This window comes from Labrus bergylta, chromosome 6 (assembly GCF_963930695.1).
Source record: "Labrus bergylta chromosome 6, fLabBer1.1, whole genome shotgun sequence".
In the NCBI taxonomy this organism is placed as follows: Eukaryota; Metazoa; Chordata; class Actinopteri; order Labriformes; family Labridae; genus Labrus; species Labrus bergylta.
The window spans coordinates 4,872,518-4,892,199 of NC_089200.1; the positions used below are offsets into that span (position 1 = coordinate 4,872,518).

Genomic DNA, 19,682 nt, shown 5'->3' on the forward strand with positions numbered 1-19,682 from the left:
GAATATGAGCTCTAAACATACAATCTTCTAAATAAAGTAAGACTAGATTGGTATGCTCTGACCTTGTCGTGCTCGTCGATGGCGTTGAGGATGACCAGTGCAGAGTCCCTGGCGATCTGAAGCTGGGTGTCAGTCACAGACGCCCCGTGGTCCACAATCACCACGATGTGTTTAGACTGGGGACGTACTGCGGACACATACACGGGCCTGCAGGGGTAGAAATACACACAAACATGCATGTTCAGATCAGACACTTTACCTTACAGGGATATAAATACAAGACAACATAAACACATACTATAAAAGGCTTACATGCTTACAGACTACAACCCAACCCTGACCCTCAGGTCATCAGGTGAAGGTCTTTTAACCGTACCCAGAATCAGATCAAAGTCTGGAGAGGGGGCCTTTAGTTACTGTGGTCCTTTTCCTGCTGACCTGAGATCCATTACTACACTTTCTACTTTTAAAACAAAACTCAAAACCTCTGTTCTTGAAAGCACATGATTAGTTTTTGTTTTTTTTGTATGTGTGTGTGTGTGTGTGTGTATGTATGATCACTTTTGTGGTAACTGACGTTTCCTTTGTCGTGTGTATAAATTATTAATGACTGTGGAAACACTTTTCTTTCTTTTGTATGCTGTGTTTTTGATTTTGTTTTTAACCTCGATGTAAAGCACATTGAGCTTATCTGTAATGAAATGTGCTATAGAAATAAAAATTGCTATTACATGAACAGGGGGACTTCAGATTGAAATGCATTAACTATGGAAGGACATGATCGAGGTTTTTGGATTTATACTTGAACCAGAGCAGCAATGTGAGTCCACAACAACCTCACATATCATCTAACTAAACATAACCTTGTCTTCTACTCAAACCCTTTACATTCTCCACTTTAAAGTTTCCTTCACTAATCCAGTCTGCACTGCAGCTGTAGTGTCTAGTTCCACATCTCCTTTCCTGTTATTTTTGGAGGATGCTGAACACCTCTCATGCATTTCACACCATCATTGCAGAGTTATTTACCAAGAAACCATATGTGCAAGACTCCCACAAGCTGCAAATGTTATGAAAGATTTTTGTTTTACTTTTCAGTTGATGCGTATGAATTAATTAAGTATAAAATATGATTTCAACAGCTTTCAGACCTTATGTAGTCATGGTAACATATAAAGACTCACACAGCAACATGATTTACGTAAATATTTAAGTAACTACATTTTAAAGTTCTCTCACAAATGAGGAAAAAGAAACATCATATTGAGCATCAGTGTTGCAACATTCATTCATGTGGATCATAATATTTTATTTTCAGGTATATATTTAACGCCTGGTGTGTGTGTTAATGTTAGTAGATTATTAGCTCGGTGGGGGTATAAAGGGATGTAGGAGGGGGGATCAGTGCCTGCGTGTGTGGTCTGCTGGACAACACAGGGCGGGGAAGGGGAACGATGTACTCACAAAGCCTTATTCACACTCCAAGCAGGCCAAGAAATGTCATTTATGTCATGGCTGTATGCCAGCTCACTGACTCGAACAGCAAGGACAGAAAGATCCACGAGACATGATTTTAAAAAAAAGAAAAATCTCAAAATGTACTAGAGAAGCAAGAGAGAGACAAAAGAATAAGAGAAAAAGAGGACGAAACATCTTTCAGCCACAGCCAATAAAAAAAAAAAAAAAAAAAGCCCACAACAATGGAGGTGTGAAATTCCAACAGGCTTTAGTGGTACAGAGCCACATTCCTGCCAAGGGCATGTGTGGTCAGGGTGTGTGTGTGAGGGCTACATGCCAGCTACGTGCCCTCTGGGCCACCCCACAGCCACTGACAGAGGAGGAGGGGGGAGCAGGAGAAGGGCTTTTAACTTCAGCCAGCCTGTTCTGACACCGTATACAGTATGAGTAATATGTTTAAAAAATTGGGTGTTCTGCAGAATTTTTGGATGGACAATAAGAGAAAAACAAATGTAAAAAAAAAAAAAAAAAAGGTTGTTTCTTTACCTGCTGCGGTGCTCGTAGCTTCCTTTGCATTGGAACTTGTGGGCGGGGAAGACTGTGAAGATGCCCTCCTCGGAGCTGAAGTACTGCCACTTTATCCCCGGGTTGGACTTCAGGTTGTCTGCCAGCACTGCGGACAGAGGAGACAGACATTTAAATGTAATGACATTTTTTAAAACAGGGAGGGATCTAGGGTAAAGAGAGAGAAATGGGAGAGAGAAGGTAAAACAAAGTGAGGAGGGGGAAAATTGGAAAGGCTGGAAGGAAGAAATAATAATGACACATCGGATTATAGAAGGATTGAGAGTTCCTTTTTGTTTACATTCAACTTTGAAAAGGCAGAATGAGTCAGATGTTCCTCTAAAGCGATGTATAGACGAGAAAAACCTGTTTTCAATCCTCCCTTATTACCTCCCCAAATAAAGTTTAAGTGCCTGCAGAAACCTCGCCTTGACGTCTTACAATCTGGCTGTTCAGGACATTTCTAGACCAATGTTATTGGTGATGATGAGCAACAAACAAACTCTGAAAGCTGTGTTCACAAACTATAAAAGATACACCCTTCTCATTCGGCTGATATCAGGGGAGAGGCATTGAAAGTTCAGGGGTTGACTATGATACCTGTGTGAATCAGAGCTGTTGAGAGAAACGACTGTCATAGAATGATCGAAAGGCGTTTAATGGGGCGTTAGATTGTCCCAAGATAGATCGTTATGTCGCATTCAGTCAGCATGCAGTCCTTCGACTTCAACCTTGGCTGCACCCTGCTCTCTCCTCCCAACATCTCCTCTCACTTCAGCTGTCGAATCAAATGAAGGCAAAAATGGCACAAAAGTATCTTTAAACAAAAAAAAAAAAAAAGAATTGATGGTGTTATGATTTCTTCTTTAAGTTCTCAAGTTGGGTTGGGAACTTGTGGGTTTTTGGGGGAATTTGAATTTGAGAATTTCTACAATATTTGAAAATTAAACTTGTCTTCACTTCACTTGCTTATTTAAAGAACCCCATAATAAACATTGTGATACAACAGAAAGGCCTTAGAAACCTTGTTATCTATCAATACCTAGATATCATTCTGGACATATTTAGTTTAAAGGCGATTTTTTGATCCAGCAGATGTCGCCCTTGAGCACCAGCATGAAACCAAAACAACTCGTGCTGCATTGTTGTGTTAGCATGCTAATGCTAGCGATCTTTATTATGCTGGTATCTTCACACTGCATGTAAATTTACCTGAAATGAGCGTGATCTAGAAACACAGTTAAGCAGTGAGTACAGTATGTTATTCTTCTTTTCTCTAGTCCCTCAATTAAACAACTTTTATACACGAGGGGAGGAGTCAGCCGACCGTCCCGGCGATGTAAACAAAGTGAAGATAGGACTCTGAAAACTCTGAAAACATCACAGACAGTGGGACTCGGGTGTTACACCCATTGTAGACAGTCATGACTCACAGAGTTATTTTCAGAGGATATACTTCATTTATATTACATTTAAGTGTGAAAAATCACAAAGACTTTAACGCTAAGCATTTTGTTTCTTTTTTCTAAGATGTATTTTTTGCATTTCTGTGTCTTTATTGGAGAGACAGGACTCTATTGTGGATAAAGACGAAAATCTGTATTTCATTAATTTGCTTTTCACACATATCAACCATATTCAAGCTTGAAGAGGAACTAATGCTTAACTTTTCCCTTTATATAAAAATAACTCCAAAATGTATTCCTATACTTTTGGCACTGCATTTCAATCCCTGTGTCATAACTGTGACAGCAGGACGAGCTGAAATAACAGTCTGAACTACAACCTCTGCAGACACACTGAGCCGGAGGATTTGCTCAACACAGACAGATTTTTTTTTTTTTTTTTTTTTTACTGGCTCGCTCACAGAGTCAACAGTATCTTCACAGAGATCCCATCACAAAGCAGCAACTTCCTTTCCTCAACTGCAACACAAAACAGCCTTTTGTAAAGAGATGGGAGAGGAGGGAGGAAAGAGAGAGAGTTAGAAAGACACAAATAGAACTTTTTGCGGTACGTGAGGCAAAATAAAAAAACGACACTGAGGGGAAAACAGAGGGTAGACATGAAAGAAGACTTTATAAGATTAACATGAAACAATCATGCTGCTGTTTGACTCAATGTTTTACTTAGCACTGAAAGCCAACCATGGCAAAAACCACTGACTACAAGCCTCAAACTGTATAACTAAAGGATCTATCGTTTGATTTAGACAATAATTGCTTATAGTATCACTGGGGTTTCTGCAGGTCACTATCAGAAGCATGCATTCAGCCACTTCTTTGGCTGATCATTTGTTATTCCCTGGTTGCAGGTTTCCTTAGATGGGGGTAGGATTTTAAATAAATTGTTAACTAAGTTGATGGTCTTCGCTAGACATATTAACAGCTATTCCTACATGTCATTGTCAGCTGGTGCTAAATATTTCCAGGATGAAATGGCATTGTTGAATCACCTGCCTAGGAGAACCTGTGCATTGGCTAATCAAAACCCTGTGAAATGATCTAACTGCCAAACATTACAAACAACAGCAAACGGCACCTTTAGCAACATTCTTGGCAAAAAAAAAACAGCCGTTCTTGCACACCATCATTGCCCGTCATGCATTATCCTAACCCAGTCACTACATTCATCTCTGAGGCTCATATAAACAGGAAACACTCAGTTGTGTTGACAGTGGAAGAGGGCTTTGTTAAACATCTGTCAGCCTACAGTGCTCCACTCTGCCAACTATGTTTAGATCGTCTCAGAAAGAGAGACAGGCAGGCAAAGCCAAGAAATGGGACCCAAATGACACCCATTTACTACAACAACCCTAACATAACTGACGTTTGTAAAGTTTGATATATTTATGTATCACTATGATATATTTTCTTTGATATGTCTGCATCAACCACGCTTTAAAAACACCATGTGCAAAAATGGATGACAAACTCCAAAACTCTGTTTGATCTTTATAATCCCTTTACACCTTTAAGTAAAAGCTAAAGACCCATTATTTCATGAATATCTATGCACTTAATGATATTGACGATGTTTCTGTTGGATAATGAAGATTTAAGGATGGTTTTGAAGCTGATTAGAGCTCTCAACAACAGCTGTCGATTGTGTGCTTTGCCTGTCAGCAATCAAACTTAAGGCTGTATGTTTGCAGGTTCTGACATTGTTTCCTCCTTTCTAGATCCTTGCTTGTGTTGTACTTACTCGCTGATGTATGTCGCTTTGGATGAATTGTACATTTTAGAACAAATTTCAGCTAAGATTAAACAAATAAAGTAAAGCTAAGTTAACTTTTTCAGCTAAAAAGGCATCAACCAAGTACTGGGCAATTCAGAAATGTTACCTAAGAAAGGCACTACATGGGGATTGAAGGGATCTACAGTCAATGTCAATGTGCAGATATTTCATAGAAACTTTGACCTGCTCGTGGCACCAAGTACATTGATTAATCAACTTGGAACTATCCATTTACATGTATACAAGGAACTAAACAAATCGACTTCAATTTGGTCAAATCCTCCTGGACCCACCCGTCCATTCCTCCAGTTGTTTAGACAATCATGATTGAGTTGGTGCTTGAATGCGCTACTCCAACCTCAAGTTCAAAGTGTTGGAAAAACGAGTATGTGCATGCATGGGAAGAACGCAGAGAATTATGAAAGAAATTTTACAAATGAGACATTTCATAACATCTGTAGGCTGAAGAAATGGAGGAAAATATCCACCTAAGTCACCTCTCATCTTCCAGATTTTTTAAAACTCTAGTTGCTTGTTTCACTTCCTAAACCACTATCTCCTATCTCCTCTGCCTCTAACAAAAAGCAAAAATGGAAGATAAGAGGAGAGAGAGAAGATGGAAGTATACAATACAGTCTTGCTATAATTACTCCATTTCAATCAGCTCTAACCCCTCCCTTCTTCCTCTTCATTCATCATTCTCTCCCTCTCAATTATCCCTCCCTCTCTCACCTGCTCCCTCCCTCCCTCCTCTCTGTAGCTGCTTGTTTAGACTGGGCTGAGACAAATGGGAGAGAATGAATACGCTGGGAACGTGGGGGTCAAGGAGGGCTGAGTGTGAGGGACGGGGAGAAGAGAGGAGAGTGGAGGTGGGGGAGGGGGGGGGGGGGGTAACTTGAACTCACCATGACTGGCTTGTTAGGAAAATAAAACCCAGCCAATGGTGATATGTTATGAATGGCAGTCATTATGAATGGTTTGTAGAAAAGAGGAGGCTGGGATGTGTGGAAAAAGCAGGAGGTGGTTAACAGCAATGGGATGGCAAAGAAGAACAAATGATGGTGGTTTCCTGTAAAATGGGATACTAGCGCTACATTATCCAAGTTGGAGAAGTTAAGGGGACAGTATGCTTAAAACGTAGTATTGTATTGGTGGCGGGGAAATTACTACAGAAAGTGGGTGTAATATTGAATTGAGCCATGGTTGGACATGTTTGTGTCACTTTTCCCAAAGTAATTCAGGCTTAATGCATTTTAATGTTGCTTGTACTAAAGTTCAAGTTCTGCAAACCAAATGTTAGCTTTGAGTATTGTTTTGGTAAAAAGACAAGTCTGAATGATGGAAGTTGGGATGTAGTAACAATGATCAGCCATGGATTTATTTCTAAATTTATAGATGCAATGCTTCAAATATTGCCTGGTGGCCATTTGCAGTATTACAGTGTATGAATCCTCCTGTAGGCGAAAATAATTGTCTGAAGTGATAACTATTATGAAGAGATATTTTGTGTATAACTGTTAACTGGACATCTTTAACTCAGTCAAAATTAGTTTTTTGTTGTAAATAGTTGATCCATGGAGGCTTTGTGTGTGTTAAAAGTGGTTATAAAACCTGTGATGTCATCATAATGTAAAGGTAAAACTAGCTGCAGGGGGCAGCAACAGAGACTCATGTTCATAATAAGTGGTTCACATGCTCTGTAAGTAAGTCCAGATGATAGAAACTTTCTTGGTAAGTATTCTTACATACAAAGTCTGCAGAGAGAATTCAAACACTCAATAACAAATGTCAACTTCTGGGGGAAATGTACAATGTAATGTATGAATGGGGGGGGGGAGGGGGGGAGTAGCTCAGTCTGTATAGGTGCTTGGATTGGGAACCGGAAGGTCGCCTGTTCAGGCCCAAGAGAGTAAACCAGATCTGCCCTCAGGGATGATGAAAGTACAGCGTATGGAAAAAAAAATTAAAATGATGGATTGAAAATAGAGAGTTTAGAGGATGGTTCAGTATTCTGGGGAAAACAGTGCATTTCATTAATCCACACAGTTCAGCTTGATATTTTTTCTGCTGAAGCAGGAGCAACACACCAAGCCATGGCAGAGGAACAGAAGGAGCAGCAGGGGAAAGTTGGACTTGGTTTTTAGTCAATTTGATCCATTTTTCTTTTTAATCAAAAACAGACCGACATATGTGGTACAGACTGATGTGGGTTTCATATTCTGCAATTCACTTATGTCATCTGGCCCCTCAATAAATGTATCTGCATGGACACCATCACACTGTATGCCATTGCTCCTTCTTTTTGAGAATGACGACGAGGCAACATATGTACTCTATAACTTGAAAATGGAATGTTTTTGTGAAAACTGATGCAATGAACACTTGAGGTAGAAGTGAGGACAGAAACAGATCAGACAAAGTCTTCACAATAAAGATGATAAAAAACATAAACCACCTGAATACAATTTCAGACTGAGTTCAAAGTCAAACAGAGTGCATTTGATCTCAGGCTATAAAAATATATTTCTCAAATCGAAGGGAGGGAGAGGCAGAGAAGAAACAGATAAAGAGAGGGAAGAAATTAAAAGAGAGAGAGAGAAACTCTCTTTCAACACGCACAGCTAATTATTTCTATCTTAGATCTATGTCCTCCGCTTTTAACATTTCAGAAGATAAGAAGAACCGTACAACTTCTTAATTAAAAAATGGTTGCCATGGCAATAGCTTCTTAATTATTCAGCATTTGGTTGGCAATCCACAAAATGAATTCCAAAACTCAAATGGTTTTAAGCTTTGAGTTTTTCCCCATTTGTAACCGTTAAACCACTTCAATTCATTTAGTACCAAATCCATATCCTTCCATCTTGTTTATGTGTGTGTGTGTGTGTGTGTGTGTGTGTGTGTGTGTGTGTGTGTGTGTGTGACGTACCTGAGTTGAGGTCTCGTCCGGGGTTGAAAGCTCGGCTATTGACTGTTGGAGAGAGTCTGTCGCAGCAGATGGTCTTGGAGACGTTGGTATTGAAGTTTCCATCAAACCTAAAACACACACAAACGGGCAACATTTGAGGAATTTATAAAGTGAATCCAGCTCGTTTGCTGGTGGAGCGGCTCCGACTTTTCTCTCAGCACAAACAGATTTATTGCTGCACAGCTTCATTTCCAATAGATGAAAAAAGCCCACAGGTTTGCCAATTCTTCTGGCTTTATAGTTATATTTAAGTCTCAACTAAAAAAAAAGCTTTTGGACCGGCAGATAAAAAAAAACACAAAGTGAAATCATTAAGTAAATCTAATTACACAAAACATCTGTTGAAACTAATAGATTCTGCTGGTTTCATTTAAGCCTAATTGTATTGTTGGCCATATCATCTGTTACCCAGACGTCAAATTAGAGAACAAGTAATGGCTAGTGAATCATAGTTTCCATGGAAAGCTGCTCAAACATCTGAATGCAGTTGTTCCAACATCATATTTCACAGAGCCCTGCCTAGCATCCATCCACCCATCCATCCATCCATCCATCCATCCGTCCATCCATCCACCAATCCACCCATCCACCCATCAATCCATCAATCCGTCCATCCGTCCATCCAGCCATCAATCCATCCATCCACCTGTCCATCCATCCACCTATCCATCCATCCATCCATCCACCCATCCACCCACCATCCATCCGTCCACCCATACACCCACCATCCATCCATCCATCTGTCCATCCACCCACTCGTCCATCCCTCCATCCATCCATCCACCCGTCCACCAATCCATCTGTCCATCCACCCGTCCATCCAGCTTGGTCAGAGTTGCAGAAGGCTGAGCAAGTGACCTTCAGAAGTCACTCTTTCCTAGAACTATTTTTGTGCCTTACATATGACAGACGAGGAGTAAAAAGGGCACAAATATCCCACTATAAACTGGCAATCTGTAAGCACCAATAGACAACCTCCGCTGTGTGCAACACATGTGAAATGGACAGTACAGAAAATGTCTGGATATGTGTGTTAGTGGCTGCAGAAAGCTTTGACGAGATGAGCGATGTTGCCTTTATCTTCTATCACAACAGACGCACATATAAAATTTAAAAAACACATACAAGTCATAATTTACAGCAACTAAACGTTTCTTAGTTGCACTGTAACGAGCCCTTTTGAGAAGCTCTGATGGAGTATGAAAATAGCAGTAGTCGTTGTGCAGTGTTGTCCTTAAGCATACTCGAACCCTGATGTGTTTAAGAGGTGACAAAAAAAATCAGACACATGGAGCAACGAGCACGTCTTTAGCACGTGGCTTTGCCGCAAACATCTTCACGCATATTCTTTTCAGTTTTTTTGTTTCAGTGTTAACCAAGAGCACAAGCTGTTATATGATGGCTTACGCGGTTTCCAGAGTCGATATCTCTGCAGTTAGTAGCTGACAAAAAAAATGGCAGGTATGCAGAGGAGCAGCCTATTTCTGCACTGCACCAAGTCTGGCTGCTTTGATCCTTCCATCCTGCAAACTAGAACCCCCCCCTCTTCTTCTTTCTGGCTTGGCAACATACAGACACACATGTGCACACACACATACACAGATGCTACACACTGTTTGGCTCCCTCTGCTTTGCGGACCTGGCACCGGCACCGGTTTGATTGACAGGTGCTGTGATGTGAAGGCTACGTTTGAACTTCACTCATTAGAGTCCCATAAGGCTGAAGTCATTACTATTCTGCCGCGGCCCGCTCTGCATAGAAGGGGTGGGCAGAAATGTGTGCCAGATAAAAAATACATTTGCAGCTGCTTTGAATTCAACATCAAAAAAACACACATGAGAATGAGGGAGAGAGCGATTCCATTCTGATCAGACATCTTAATGAGGGCAAAAAAAAATTAAAAAATCATTTTTTGCTGAAAGGCTGGACTCACCGGACTCGAGCAGGAACAGCCACATAGGCTTAAGATGAATCACTAAATATGAAAAATAATAGTGCAAATCCAAACTCGCTCTTACAATGTGAATGCACAATGCTTTAAATAATTCCTCCTCTGAATATGCATATAAATAATGTATTGTAGGAATGCTGGCTTGATTACCATTCCTCCCAAAAGGGTTCCTTCTGTATACGGGTAATTAGGAAAGATCCTGACGACAATTCAAGAGATACAAAACACTGATAATGGGCTTGTGTGTGTGTTCATCTGGGGAAAGACTCAAAGCACTATTTAGTTTTGGTACGACACATTTTGACTGAAACATGACATTCTCTTTGCTTTTAGCCCAGAATAAAGTACAACTATTTCAGAAAATAAATTAAATTAAATAAATTAGAAAATATGCATTAGATCTGAAAAATCAAAGGCTGACATGAGAAGGAAATTAAAAAAAAATCCCCATCAGTAAAATGTCTTCAGGGGGGACACTGGACTTACTACAGAGTGAAACAGACAGAAGACTCTAAATGAGAATCTTCTGTGAAGCTGTATCCTGCTTCAGCAACCACGTAGGACCCAGGGAGTACGATCACCTTTAAGAGGCTCGTAAGTGTAATACCCTTTTGACAGTATTTGTGTACAGCAGGATACAAGCTAGTGTGTTAATGAGATGGGGAAAAAATATTTGAAACAACTTTGAGCTACTGTATTGAACTGATTTAGAACATACAGCTAGACAGTTTAGACAATAAGGGATAACTTGGAATTAATAAATCATACCTGCCATCCATTATATCAGCCATGTGATTGGCAAAGTACAAAGAAGCATTTTATTTTTGTATTTAGATCACACTGTGAGGCAGAGAAGCATAGAGTTGATAGAGAGATTCAGGATGACATACATAAACATGTAGACCCTCATACAGCTGTGTTGTCTGTTAGCTTACCCACTAGGCGAGGTAAGTGGAGTGGTGGTATCATGAAAGATAAGATTGAGCTACAGGGGGCCCCAGCTCAAAACGCTGACTACTGGATCACTCTGGTGTCAGCCGAAGGCCTCAAAGCTTCACATATGTACAATGAGTGTGACGTTAATAAATCTGCTCTTAGGCATTATAACACATCTCCTTATGTTGTGCTAAATTGTAAAGGCTGTGATGCCATGCGATAAAGAACGATACACTTAAGTGTCCTCATGGGGTAATATGTCCTGGACTCAAGTGTTGCACACATTAGTGACATCAATAAACACAAACATGATAAACTAATAACGATCCACAACCTCAGACCGAAACAGGAGAATAGTTACTACTTGGTAAGATAAAAAAGATTTGCAAAAAAAAAAAAAAAATGAAATGAAAGTGAATGGATTACACATTTGGTTGTTAGATCAGATTGTAAGTCAGATACAGTATGGTGTGCACAGATTGGAACAAGGCCATGTAGTGCAGATCTAAAGACCATGTCACCTCTTCACCTGTCCTTGAGTATCAGTGAAGACGGGGAGGAAGGAAACAGTGAAGACGGGGAGGAAGGAAACAGTAAAAGGCAAAGGGGAGGGTGAAGAGGATGGGAGTATATCAACATGGCAGACAGAGGCTGGAAGGACAAAAAAGTAAAAGTAAAAACTAAGGAGTAGAACATTTTAGGGAGTCAACGGCGGACCGACATAGAAGAGAAAAAGGAGAGAGGAAGAAACTGACGTTCACAGAGGCCTGTTGGGAGTTTTCTGGAGGTTGACAAATATTAACAGCTGTTAAAGTCATTTAAACAAGCCTCCTCCTGATTCTTCTGAAATGTTAGCCATGTCCTTCCTTCTCTCTTTGGGGAAACAGAGGTATCATCATCGTGCTGAATGAGCAGCTTGACCTGAAGCTGTAACTCTGAGTCGCTCCTCACTGCTGCTCTGTATACTCTTGATGTGGACTGTAAATCTGCCCGCAGCTCAGATAGTGAGAATGCTTCTTCAGAAACAGGAGCTCTGTATTAGCAGCATGTGGTCTTTAATCTTTGCTTAATTATTACTGAAGGTATGTGACATGTGGAATATCATCACTCATATGATGTTACTGCATGTTGGATAGTTATCAAGAGGTCATTGAGGCAAACTGCAAAATTGCGCAGCTCGTTCTCGGCTCAGTAAGTCTCTATAACGTTTTACAACCTTAACATAACTAATCAGAAAAAAAAGATAGAAAACACACATTTATGTTATAAACAGCTAAGTTTGCAAGCTAGTATGTTCTCAATTTTTTTACACTGTCAGAAACTAGCAACTACTTACAGCCTTTCAGGTGTTGTGCCACCATGGTAGGCCAGTTTCAAATTGCATATTTGGCACACGGCCTTTGTCTTGTCTTCACTTAGCTTAAAGTGTTCCCAACAACTTCCCACACAGCTGAAGTCTTCGGCATTTTGTCTTCCCTTTATTAACGGGCAAAGTGAACTGAAGTGTGACGTTCACTGACCGCTGTGAGGAGAGGAATTTTAGGTACCCCTAAAAAACAAAAACGAATATCCGGATCCCAAAATTAACAACAGATTGCGTACCTGACCAACAAATATCGGAATAGCTGATTATTCGGGTTCAGTCCTATTACTTTTCATCCCTCCAGTCTTCCCATTCCCAACCTTATACCTCTACTATTGGAAAGTCAAATCCTTATATCTGAAGATGGATCACTGTCACACACACAATAAAGGACATAGAAAGTAGGGCTGGGCGATATGGACCAAAACTCATCTCAATATTTTCTCCACTGAATGGCGATACTCGATATATATCGATATGTATTTTATTAACAGTCAGTTGCACAAGTTCAACATGTACATGAAAACAAACTACCTCTTTGAGAAATTAATTAATTTTCTGCATAACAAAATAAACACAGAGTGTTTTGTTATCTATTTGGACTTGGACTTAGTTTAGAATTTAGTTTTTTGAGTTTGGCTCAGAGAGAGAGAGAGACAGTGAGATGAGAAATAGGTGAACTGGCAGCTCTACAGAAGAAACATATAACTTTATTGTAATGCAACATGAACTACTGTATATCGATATTAACAATATTGTCACATCTAACTCTATCTTTCCACTGTTGTTTTTGTCTCCTTAAGAGAACACTTGTGCATCATATGAACGGTGTTTTTCTTTGCACAGTCCATTTGCAGCTTATCTCTCTCTATACTCCTGGACAAACGAGACTGTTAAGTACCGCCTGGGCTGCTCCCGAGCACACTTCTCACTTTTACAACTGCACGGCCGTGGAGCTGTTGAAAATGAGCACCAGGAGATTTCATGTTAAAAATACAAACACACAGAGACTCACACATGCACACACGCAACAACTCTACTAGTCACATACATTAGCTATTTTCAGGTCCGGCCTGTCGCTGCGACCCAGCAGTGATTAAAGCATACCAGCAGGCGCTAAGCACGGCCCTTAGTGGCCTCCCTGAGAAATGATAGCCTGCTAGCTTGACGGCTAACAGACATGGACACCCTGTGAACCACCTGATCCTTCTCTAAACTGGCTGACCTGACTGAGACCCCCACAAGCAGCTGATGCCTGAGACTATGAAGGGCACTCGGAGGGAACTCAAGTCCTAACTCCAGTCTGGCATGGATCCTGTTCAACCAGGAAGATGATGTCAGGACTTTTGTCTGCTTTCTTTTCATCTTTTTTTAACTGCTATAATTGTCATAATACACCTAAGATAAGCAAGGTGTTTTACAACAAAAAAAAAAGATGACAGCCCCTGTTTTCCATTCTTTACGGTCAAAGGGTCGTCCACAGCGGTTTTATTCTGGAACGTGGAAAAACCAAGTTAACAATGTAAGATTATTATCATCGCTGGAACCTGGCTGAGTCTGATTATGGTTTTTATTTGTATTTATTATTTAAGATTTTTAAGACACCAGCTGACATTTAGAAAGTTTTAGTATGAACAAAAAAAAGCCTGTTGATGTTTGAACTTGATATTTTACAGCTAAATCTGTTTCCACCAAGCGGTTCGGTTTGGTACGGTAAACTCTGGTCTTGCTGCATTTCCTCAGCTACCCCGTACCCTCACTTGTTAGGATTAGTGTAAGCAGGATAGCAATAGCTGCATCAGCCATACTGTGAAATCATAGCAGTGGGACAGTGTAGCCTGCCAGGAATTTCAACAAAGAAGAAGAGTGCGACACAGTAAACAAAAGGGCAACAATGGACGACGTCCAGCAGAGGTCTGCAACTCCAAGGTCGTCCATGGGGCAGAGCTACGTGTTGACATTAGTCACAAACAAACAAAAAAAAAAACAGCCTTGGAAACACTCTCTAGAAATCCACGGGATATTCAAACATGACGCATTTTGGGTTTGTCCTTTATTACCACTGTGGCACAGGAAGTTATGATTCTTTTGACCAATCGTGAGACTGCAGTGTGTCTAACTCCACCCTTTAAGGATGGATCGGATTGTTTGGCACCCCAACAGAAGCGTAGCAAAAAAGTAGGACAGTACAGGTTGGTTATTTCGGTACAATTCCCAACTTTTGCGGTGAAAACGGCAATAAATGTAAACCTTAACGGACCAAGCTGAACTGGGCTGCTTGTTGGAAACAGGGCTTTAAAGACATTTCCAGTTCCCTCTAGTTGATAAGTACCAACTAAATTGTGTGGTGTTTTTTCTGCATTTGTATTCCTCCTAGATATATCTACATTATTGGCTCATACGGGAAATGTGTTCAGAAAAACCCATGAAAGTATTTAATATACTTTAAGAACAATGTTGATTTTAATTTCAAAACTACAGCGCTTACCATTTTTTAAGATATAAAGAAGAAATATATGGGAGCCTAAGCTTCCTGATGAAGTGAACTGAAAAAGAAAGAACAAACATATTCTACATTCTGCTTCTTAAACTATCTCAGGATCCTGCATATCCCCCCAAAAACTGAAAGCGATAGAGCTCCGTGCCTTTATCCTCCCCCTGAGGAAGATCCTTTGAAGTTCAGGGATCTGTCAGATTCAGCTTCAGTTTGGTATTTCTACCACCACCCCTCCCCTCCCCTCCCCTCCCCTCCCCTCCCCTCCCCTCCCCTCCCCTCCCCTCCCCTCCCAACCACCAGCAGCACCACCCATGTGATTCCCCCCTGCATCATTCCATCCTTCATATCAAGGTCTTATATAATCTTTTCTCTGCAGAATCTGCCTCAAACCGTCTCTGAAAGCTGTAAAATCCTGTGTTTCCGACCTGGCTCTAGACGGCACATGTTGGGACATAAATACAACATGTTAGCGTGTGAACAACTGTTGAATGTATGTCCAGCCATGTCATGGGAATGATTCGGGCTACAGGTGGCTGGTGGCCCTGAGCCAGGCCGCCTCCTTCTCTGCCCGACTGAAAAAAAGAAGGGGGGGGGGGACGTGTGACCTTGCAGCCTGTGAAGTCTGCAGAGCAAAAAACTTCAGAGAGCAATAACTAGTTCATTGGCTGATAAAGGAGAGGAAGATAGACAGAAATGGAGGGAGAGAGAGAAAGAGAGAGAGAGGATGAGGGGGAGAGACAGCTGCAGCTCTGTAGATTAGAACTGAAAGCAGCTCTCTCGCTCTCTCTCTCTCTCTCTCTCTCTCTCTTTCTCTCTCTCAGCTTTGAACTCTGTTTTTGCCTGCTGGAGTTTGTGATTGGCTAAAAAAAAACTCACTCTGAACTGTTAGTCTGGGGCAATCTTAAACTCTCTCAGCAGAGGGCTTTAATCTGACATTTTCAATCCCACGGCCAGTTTTCTAAAACTTTTTGTCATGTGGGGAAAGCCTTTTCTAAACCTCCATGGCTCATAGGCCTCCGAGCTATATTTAGAGAATACACAAAGAAGTTAACACTGTGTCATCACATAGTGGTCCTTTATGTAACTAATTACAATGTCAATCCTGTAAGAAGAGGTCCAATTTCTATAGATTTTAACCCTTACTTTTATTTTAAATAACCCCTGATCATGCCCTCACTTAGGCCACCTCTAGCTTTGTATTTAGCAAAGTAGTGATGACTTTCCATATTTATTACTCAGTCTTTTGATTAAGAAACAGGAAATATGTACACAAGATAAAACTAAAAAAAACTTTTTTCAGAACAAATTGGCTTCTACAGGCAAATGTTCTTTTTTCCAGTCTGACCTTCCTTTGCACTTGGAGTTTAAAATGTTCAGGTATATAATACCAGACTCCTTTCAGCACATCCCAGAGTTCTTCTTGAGATGTCTCAGCTCGCCCCCCCTTTCTCCAGGTGCTCCCATACTGCCTCTATCATTTTCACGTCTGGACTCTGAGGAGGCCAGTCCGTTTCCTGTCTAAAACACACATTGCTGACTTCATGCCTTTTGACTTGATCAAAACACACTATGTGTGTCATTTGTTGAAGAGGATAACTATGCTAGAATAACAAACTTCACAGCCATTGCTGCCAGATCATTTTTAAACATTTGTTGCAAGATTGATATCAAACTGGGACGCAGTTTATATCAGAACTTTAACTATAAGTCTAGTCGTTTAGATTCATGTTGAGTTGTTATTCACTATAGACTTAAACATCTGATCACTGCAGGCGGAGAAACATGTGTGTGGTGTGCCAAAGTAGTGCTAAAGCAATGTGGCTTGCTAGCAGTGCTGAGAATCATCAACATAGCGTAAATTTACCCCAATGTTTTTTCTTTAAAGTCTTTATCTGTGATTTTTCACACTTAAATGTAATAGAAATCAAGTATATCCTCTGAAAATAACTCTGTGAGTCATGACTGTCTACAATGGGTGTAACACCCGAGTCCCACTGTCTGTGATGTTTTCAGAGTTTTCAGAGTCCTATCTTCACTTTGTTTACATCGCCAGGACGGCCGGCTGACTCCTCCCCTCGTGTATAAAAGCTGTTTAATTGAGGGACTAGAGAAAAGAAGAATAACATACTGTACTCACTGCTTAACTGTGTTTCTAGATCACGCTCATTTCAGGTAAATTTACATGCAGTGTGAAGATACCAGCATCATAAAGATCGCTAGCATTAGCATGCTAACACAACAATGCAGCGCAAGTTGTTTTGGTTTCATGCTGGTGCTCAAGGGCGACATCTGCTGGATCAAAAAAAATCACATATAAAGCCTTTAAAAAAATGTGCTAAATCGGAGCAAATGTCCCTGTCTTCATAGATAGCATAGCTTACATGCAGACACTCAGGCCAGTCGCTCCCTAAAGGCGACACACTCACAGAGACATCTATTGTGGCTAATATAATTACTATTGACAAGTACCTCCTTCAACCCCACTTAAAAAATACAGAACTATCCCTTCAAATCATTTCAGATACAGACCTATTTTCCAAAAGTGAATATGAGTTGATGACAGCTTTCAGAAAATGTCCTTACAGTACATGTGTACAGTATATCCATTATCTCACTGCCTGACTGGGCTCCAACAACAATAAACTTTGTTTTATAAAAATGTACACTGCAGCAAATTAAAAACATGCACGGCTGATGATGACTGCTTGAAAAAGGTTCTGGAACAACGGTTGAGTTGAAAAAAAATGCAGCCAAATTATGTGTGCAAGCCAGAGCTGCTTAAGGCTGTAAATTGTGTGATGTAATCTGGCAATGATGAAAACAAGTTTAAACAAGGGAGAGGTGGGGGATTTGTGTGTGTGTGTGTGTGTGTGTGTGTGTGTGTGTGTGTGTGTGTGTGTGTGTGTGTGTGTGTGTGTGTGTGTGTATTATTTGGAGCATAAAGAAAAATGTATAGAGAGCCGAGTTCAGGTGCTAAACAGTGGGAGGTGTGTTGTCAAGACGGAATGAACCTCCTGTCGAGATTTTGTTCAGAGAGAGCCAAGACAAAGACAGACACTTTTTTTTTCTCTGTGTGTGTGTTGGGGAGAAAATGTACTCACTCCATCATAGACGCAGGTATGGAGCAGCAGTCCTGTATGGCGGTGAGCGGAGACGTTAGGTGAGCCGTGTAGGAGGCCTCCACCACTTGTTTGTTCCGGTTCACCACATCCAGGTAGCGGTTGAACTTTTCCCGGATCTTTTTGGCGAGCTGCACAGAGTAAAAAAAACAAAAAAAAAACAAACACTAAATCAGACAATCATTAGTGGTGGTGGTGACTCCTAAAATTTACATCTGACTAAAGCTTAAAGCAGCCAAATGATCATTACTCACACTCACACACATAGATGGGCAGACCACCATTCATATGGAATCACAGCTAATAAAAGCAGAGCCTTACAAGTTGGGTTTTGTTAACTGTGGTTGAGAGGGGTTGCACATTGAAAGGTGTGACCCTGCAGACATAAGAAGACCAGAAACACACACTGCTGCTGGCTATAAACTTCTGTGTGTTTTCGGGGCTGCAGATCTCAATGCTGTCAGGTAAATGCAGTGATGCAGTTAGTCTCTATGGCCGTTTTTACACATGCACTCTGGATAATATCTAGATATTTACAGGAGGACTTCTCTGGAGATTCTCCCGACCTAGCCGTTCACATATGCTCCTCACAGCGGGGGGCTTTCCCTGTCAGAGGGGAGGGGGGGCGGGGGATTTCCTGAGGTAAGACGTGACGTAAATAAACAACGCGGAAGTAGCGGATGAAGCAACAGAGTCCGCTACACGACGTTATAATGAGAATATTTGTCTTTATATCAATGCTATGTGTAATCCAATGGAATGATAACATCCAGAAAAGAGAGGAGAACAACAAACTGACCAACAGAAAACAGAATGCAGACGTTTAATTAGAGCACGGAGATCGTAGAGGTCGCGTGCAGACACTTTAGACAGTCACTGTATATAAACGTCATTCTCTTTCTATTGGCTCCAGTTGAAATCTCTGGAGTATATGCTGCAGCGTTCAGACATCAGCTCACTCTGACTTTCTGTAGATAAAATACTAGAGGTCTGGAGGAGACTCCGGGTAAAGTCCGCGTGAAAAATGCGTCTGTTTGCGTTCACACAGCCTAAAGAACCTCCAGGTAGCCAAATCTCCGGAGATTTTCAGGAGATGTGTGAAAAGGGTTTATGAAATCAGCAGGCTAAATGATGACCTCACTGGAACGAAAAAAGGGATCCAATTAACTAGATTGAAGTGTCTGTTTATGTGTGTGTAAATAAAGCGTCCAGTTACATTTTAAAAAAAGTCACCCTAATACAACAAACTGTATGCCTTAACACTGAATCTGCAGGGAAAATTGGAAGTGGTTTGTATATTTTCCAAAGCCATTGTGAGTTACCTTCTCAGTCTGGATGAATACAGAGAAAAGGCTTATTTCCATAGTAACTGGACCCCCTTTGTTCACATCGCTGCCTGCAAAGGGGGCTGTTTTTTCAAGCCAGGACCAGGGAAATGTTGCCACGACCCACTGACCGCTTATACACCTCATCAGCCGGCCGCTATTACTATTAGAGGTTTAACAAGGGCCTGAGGCACAGCCCACAATTACCCCTCTACCACAAACACACACACATACACTTAAATGTGCACCCTCACACACTACAA

The 19,682-nt window shown here is 40.9% G+C and overlaps 1 protein-coding gene across 1 annotated transcript in view; it reads right to left on the minus strand.

Moving 5' to 3' along the window:
- cachd1 (cache domain containing 1) overlaps positions 1-19,682 on the minus strand; it is a 95,720-nt gene that overhangs the window by 36,547 nt on the left and 39,491 nt on the right. The window contains exons 3-6 of the mRNA XM_020654945.3: positions 18,077-18,225; positions 8,189-8,295; positions 2,005-2,131; positions 63-207 (exon numbers count right to left, since the gene is read on the minus strand). Of these exons, the coding sequence (XP_020510601.1) occupies positions 63-207; positions 2,005-2,131; positions 8,189-8,295; positions 18,077-18,225 (528 nt within the window). The remainder of the gene's footprint in view (positions 1-62; positions 208-2,004; positions 2,132-8,188; positions 8,296-18,076; positions 18,226-19,682) is intronic.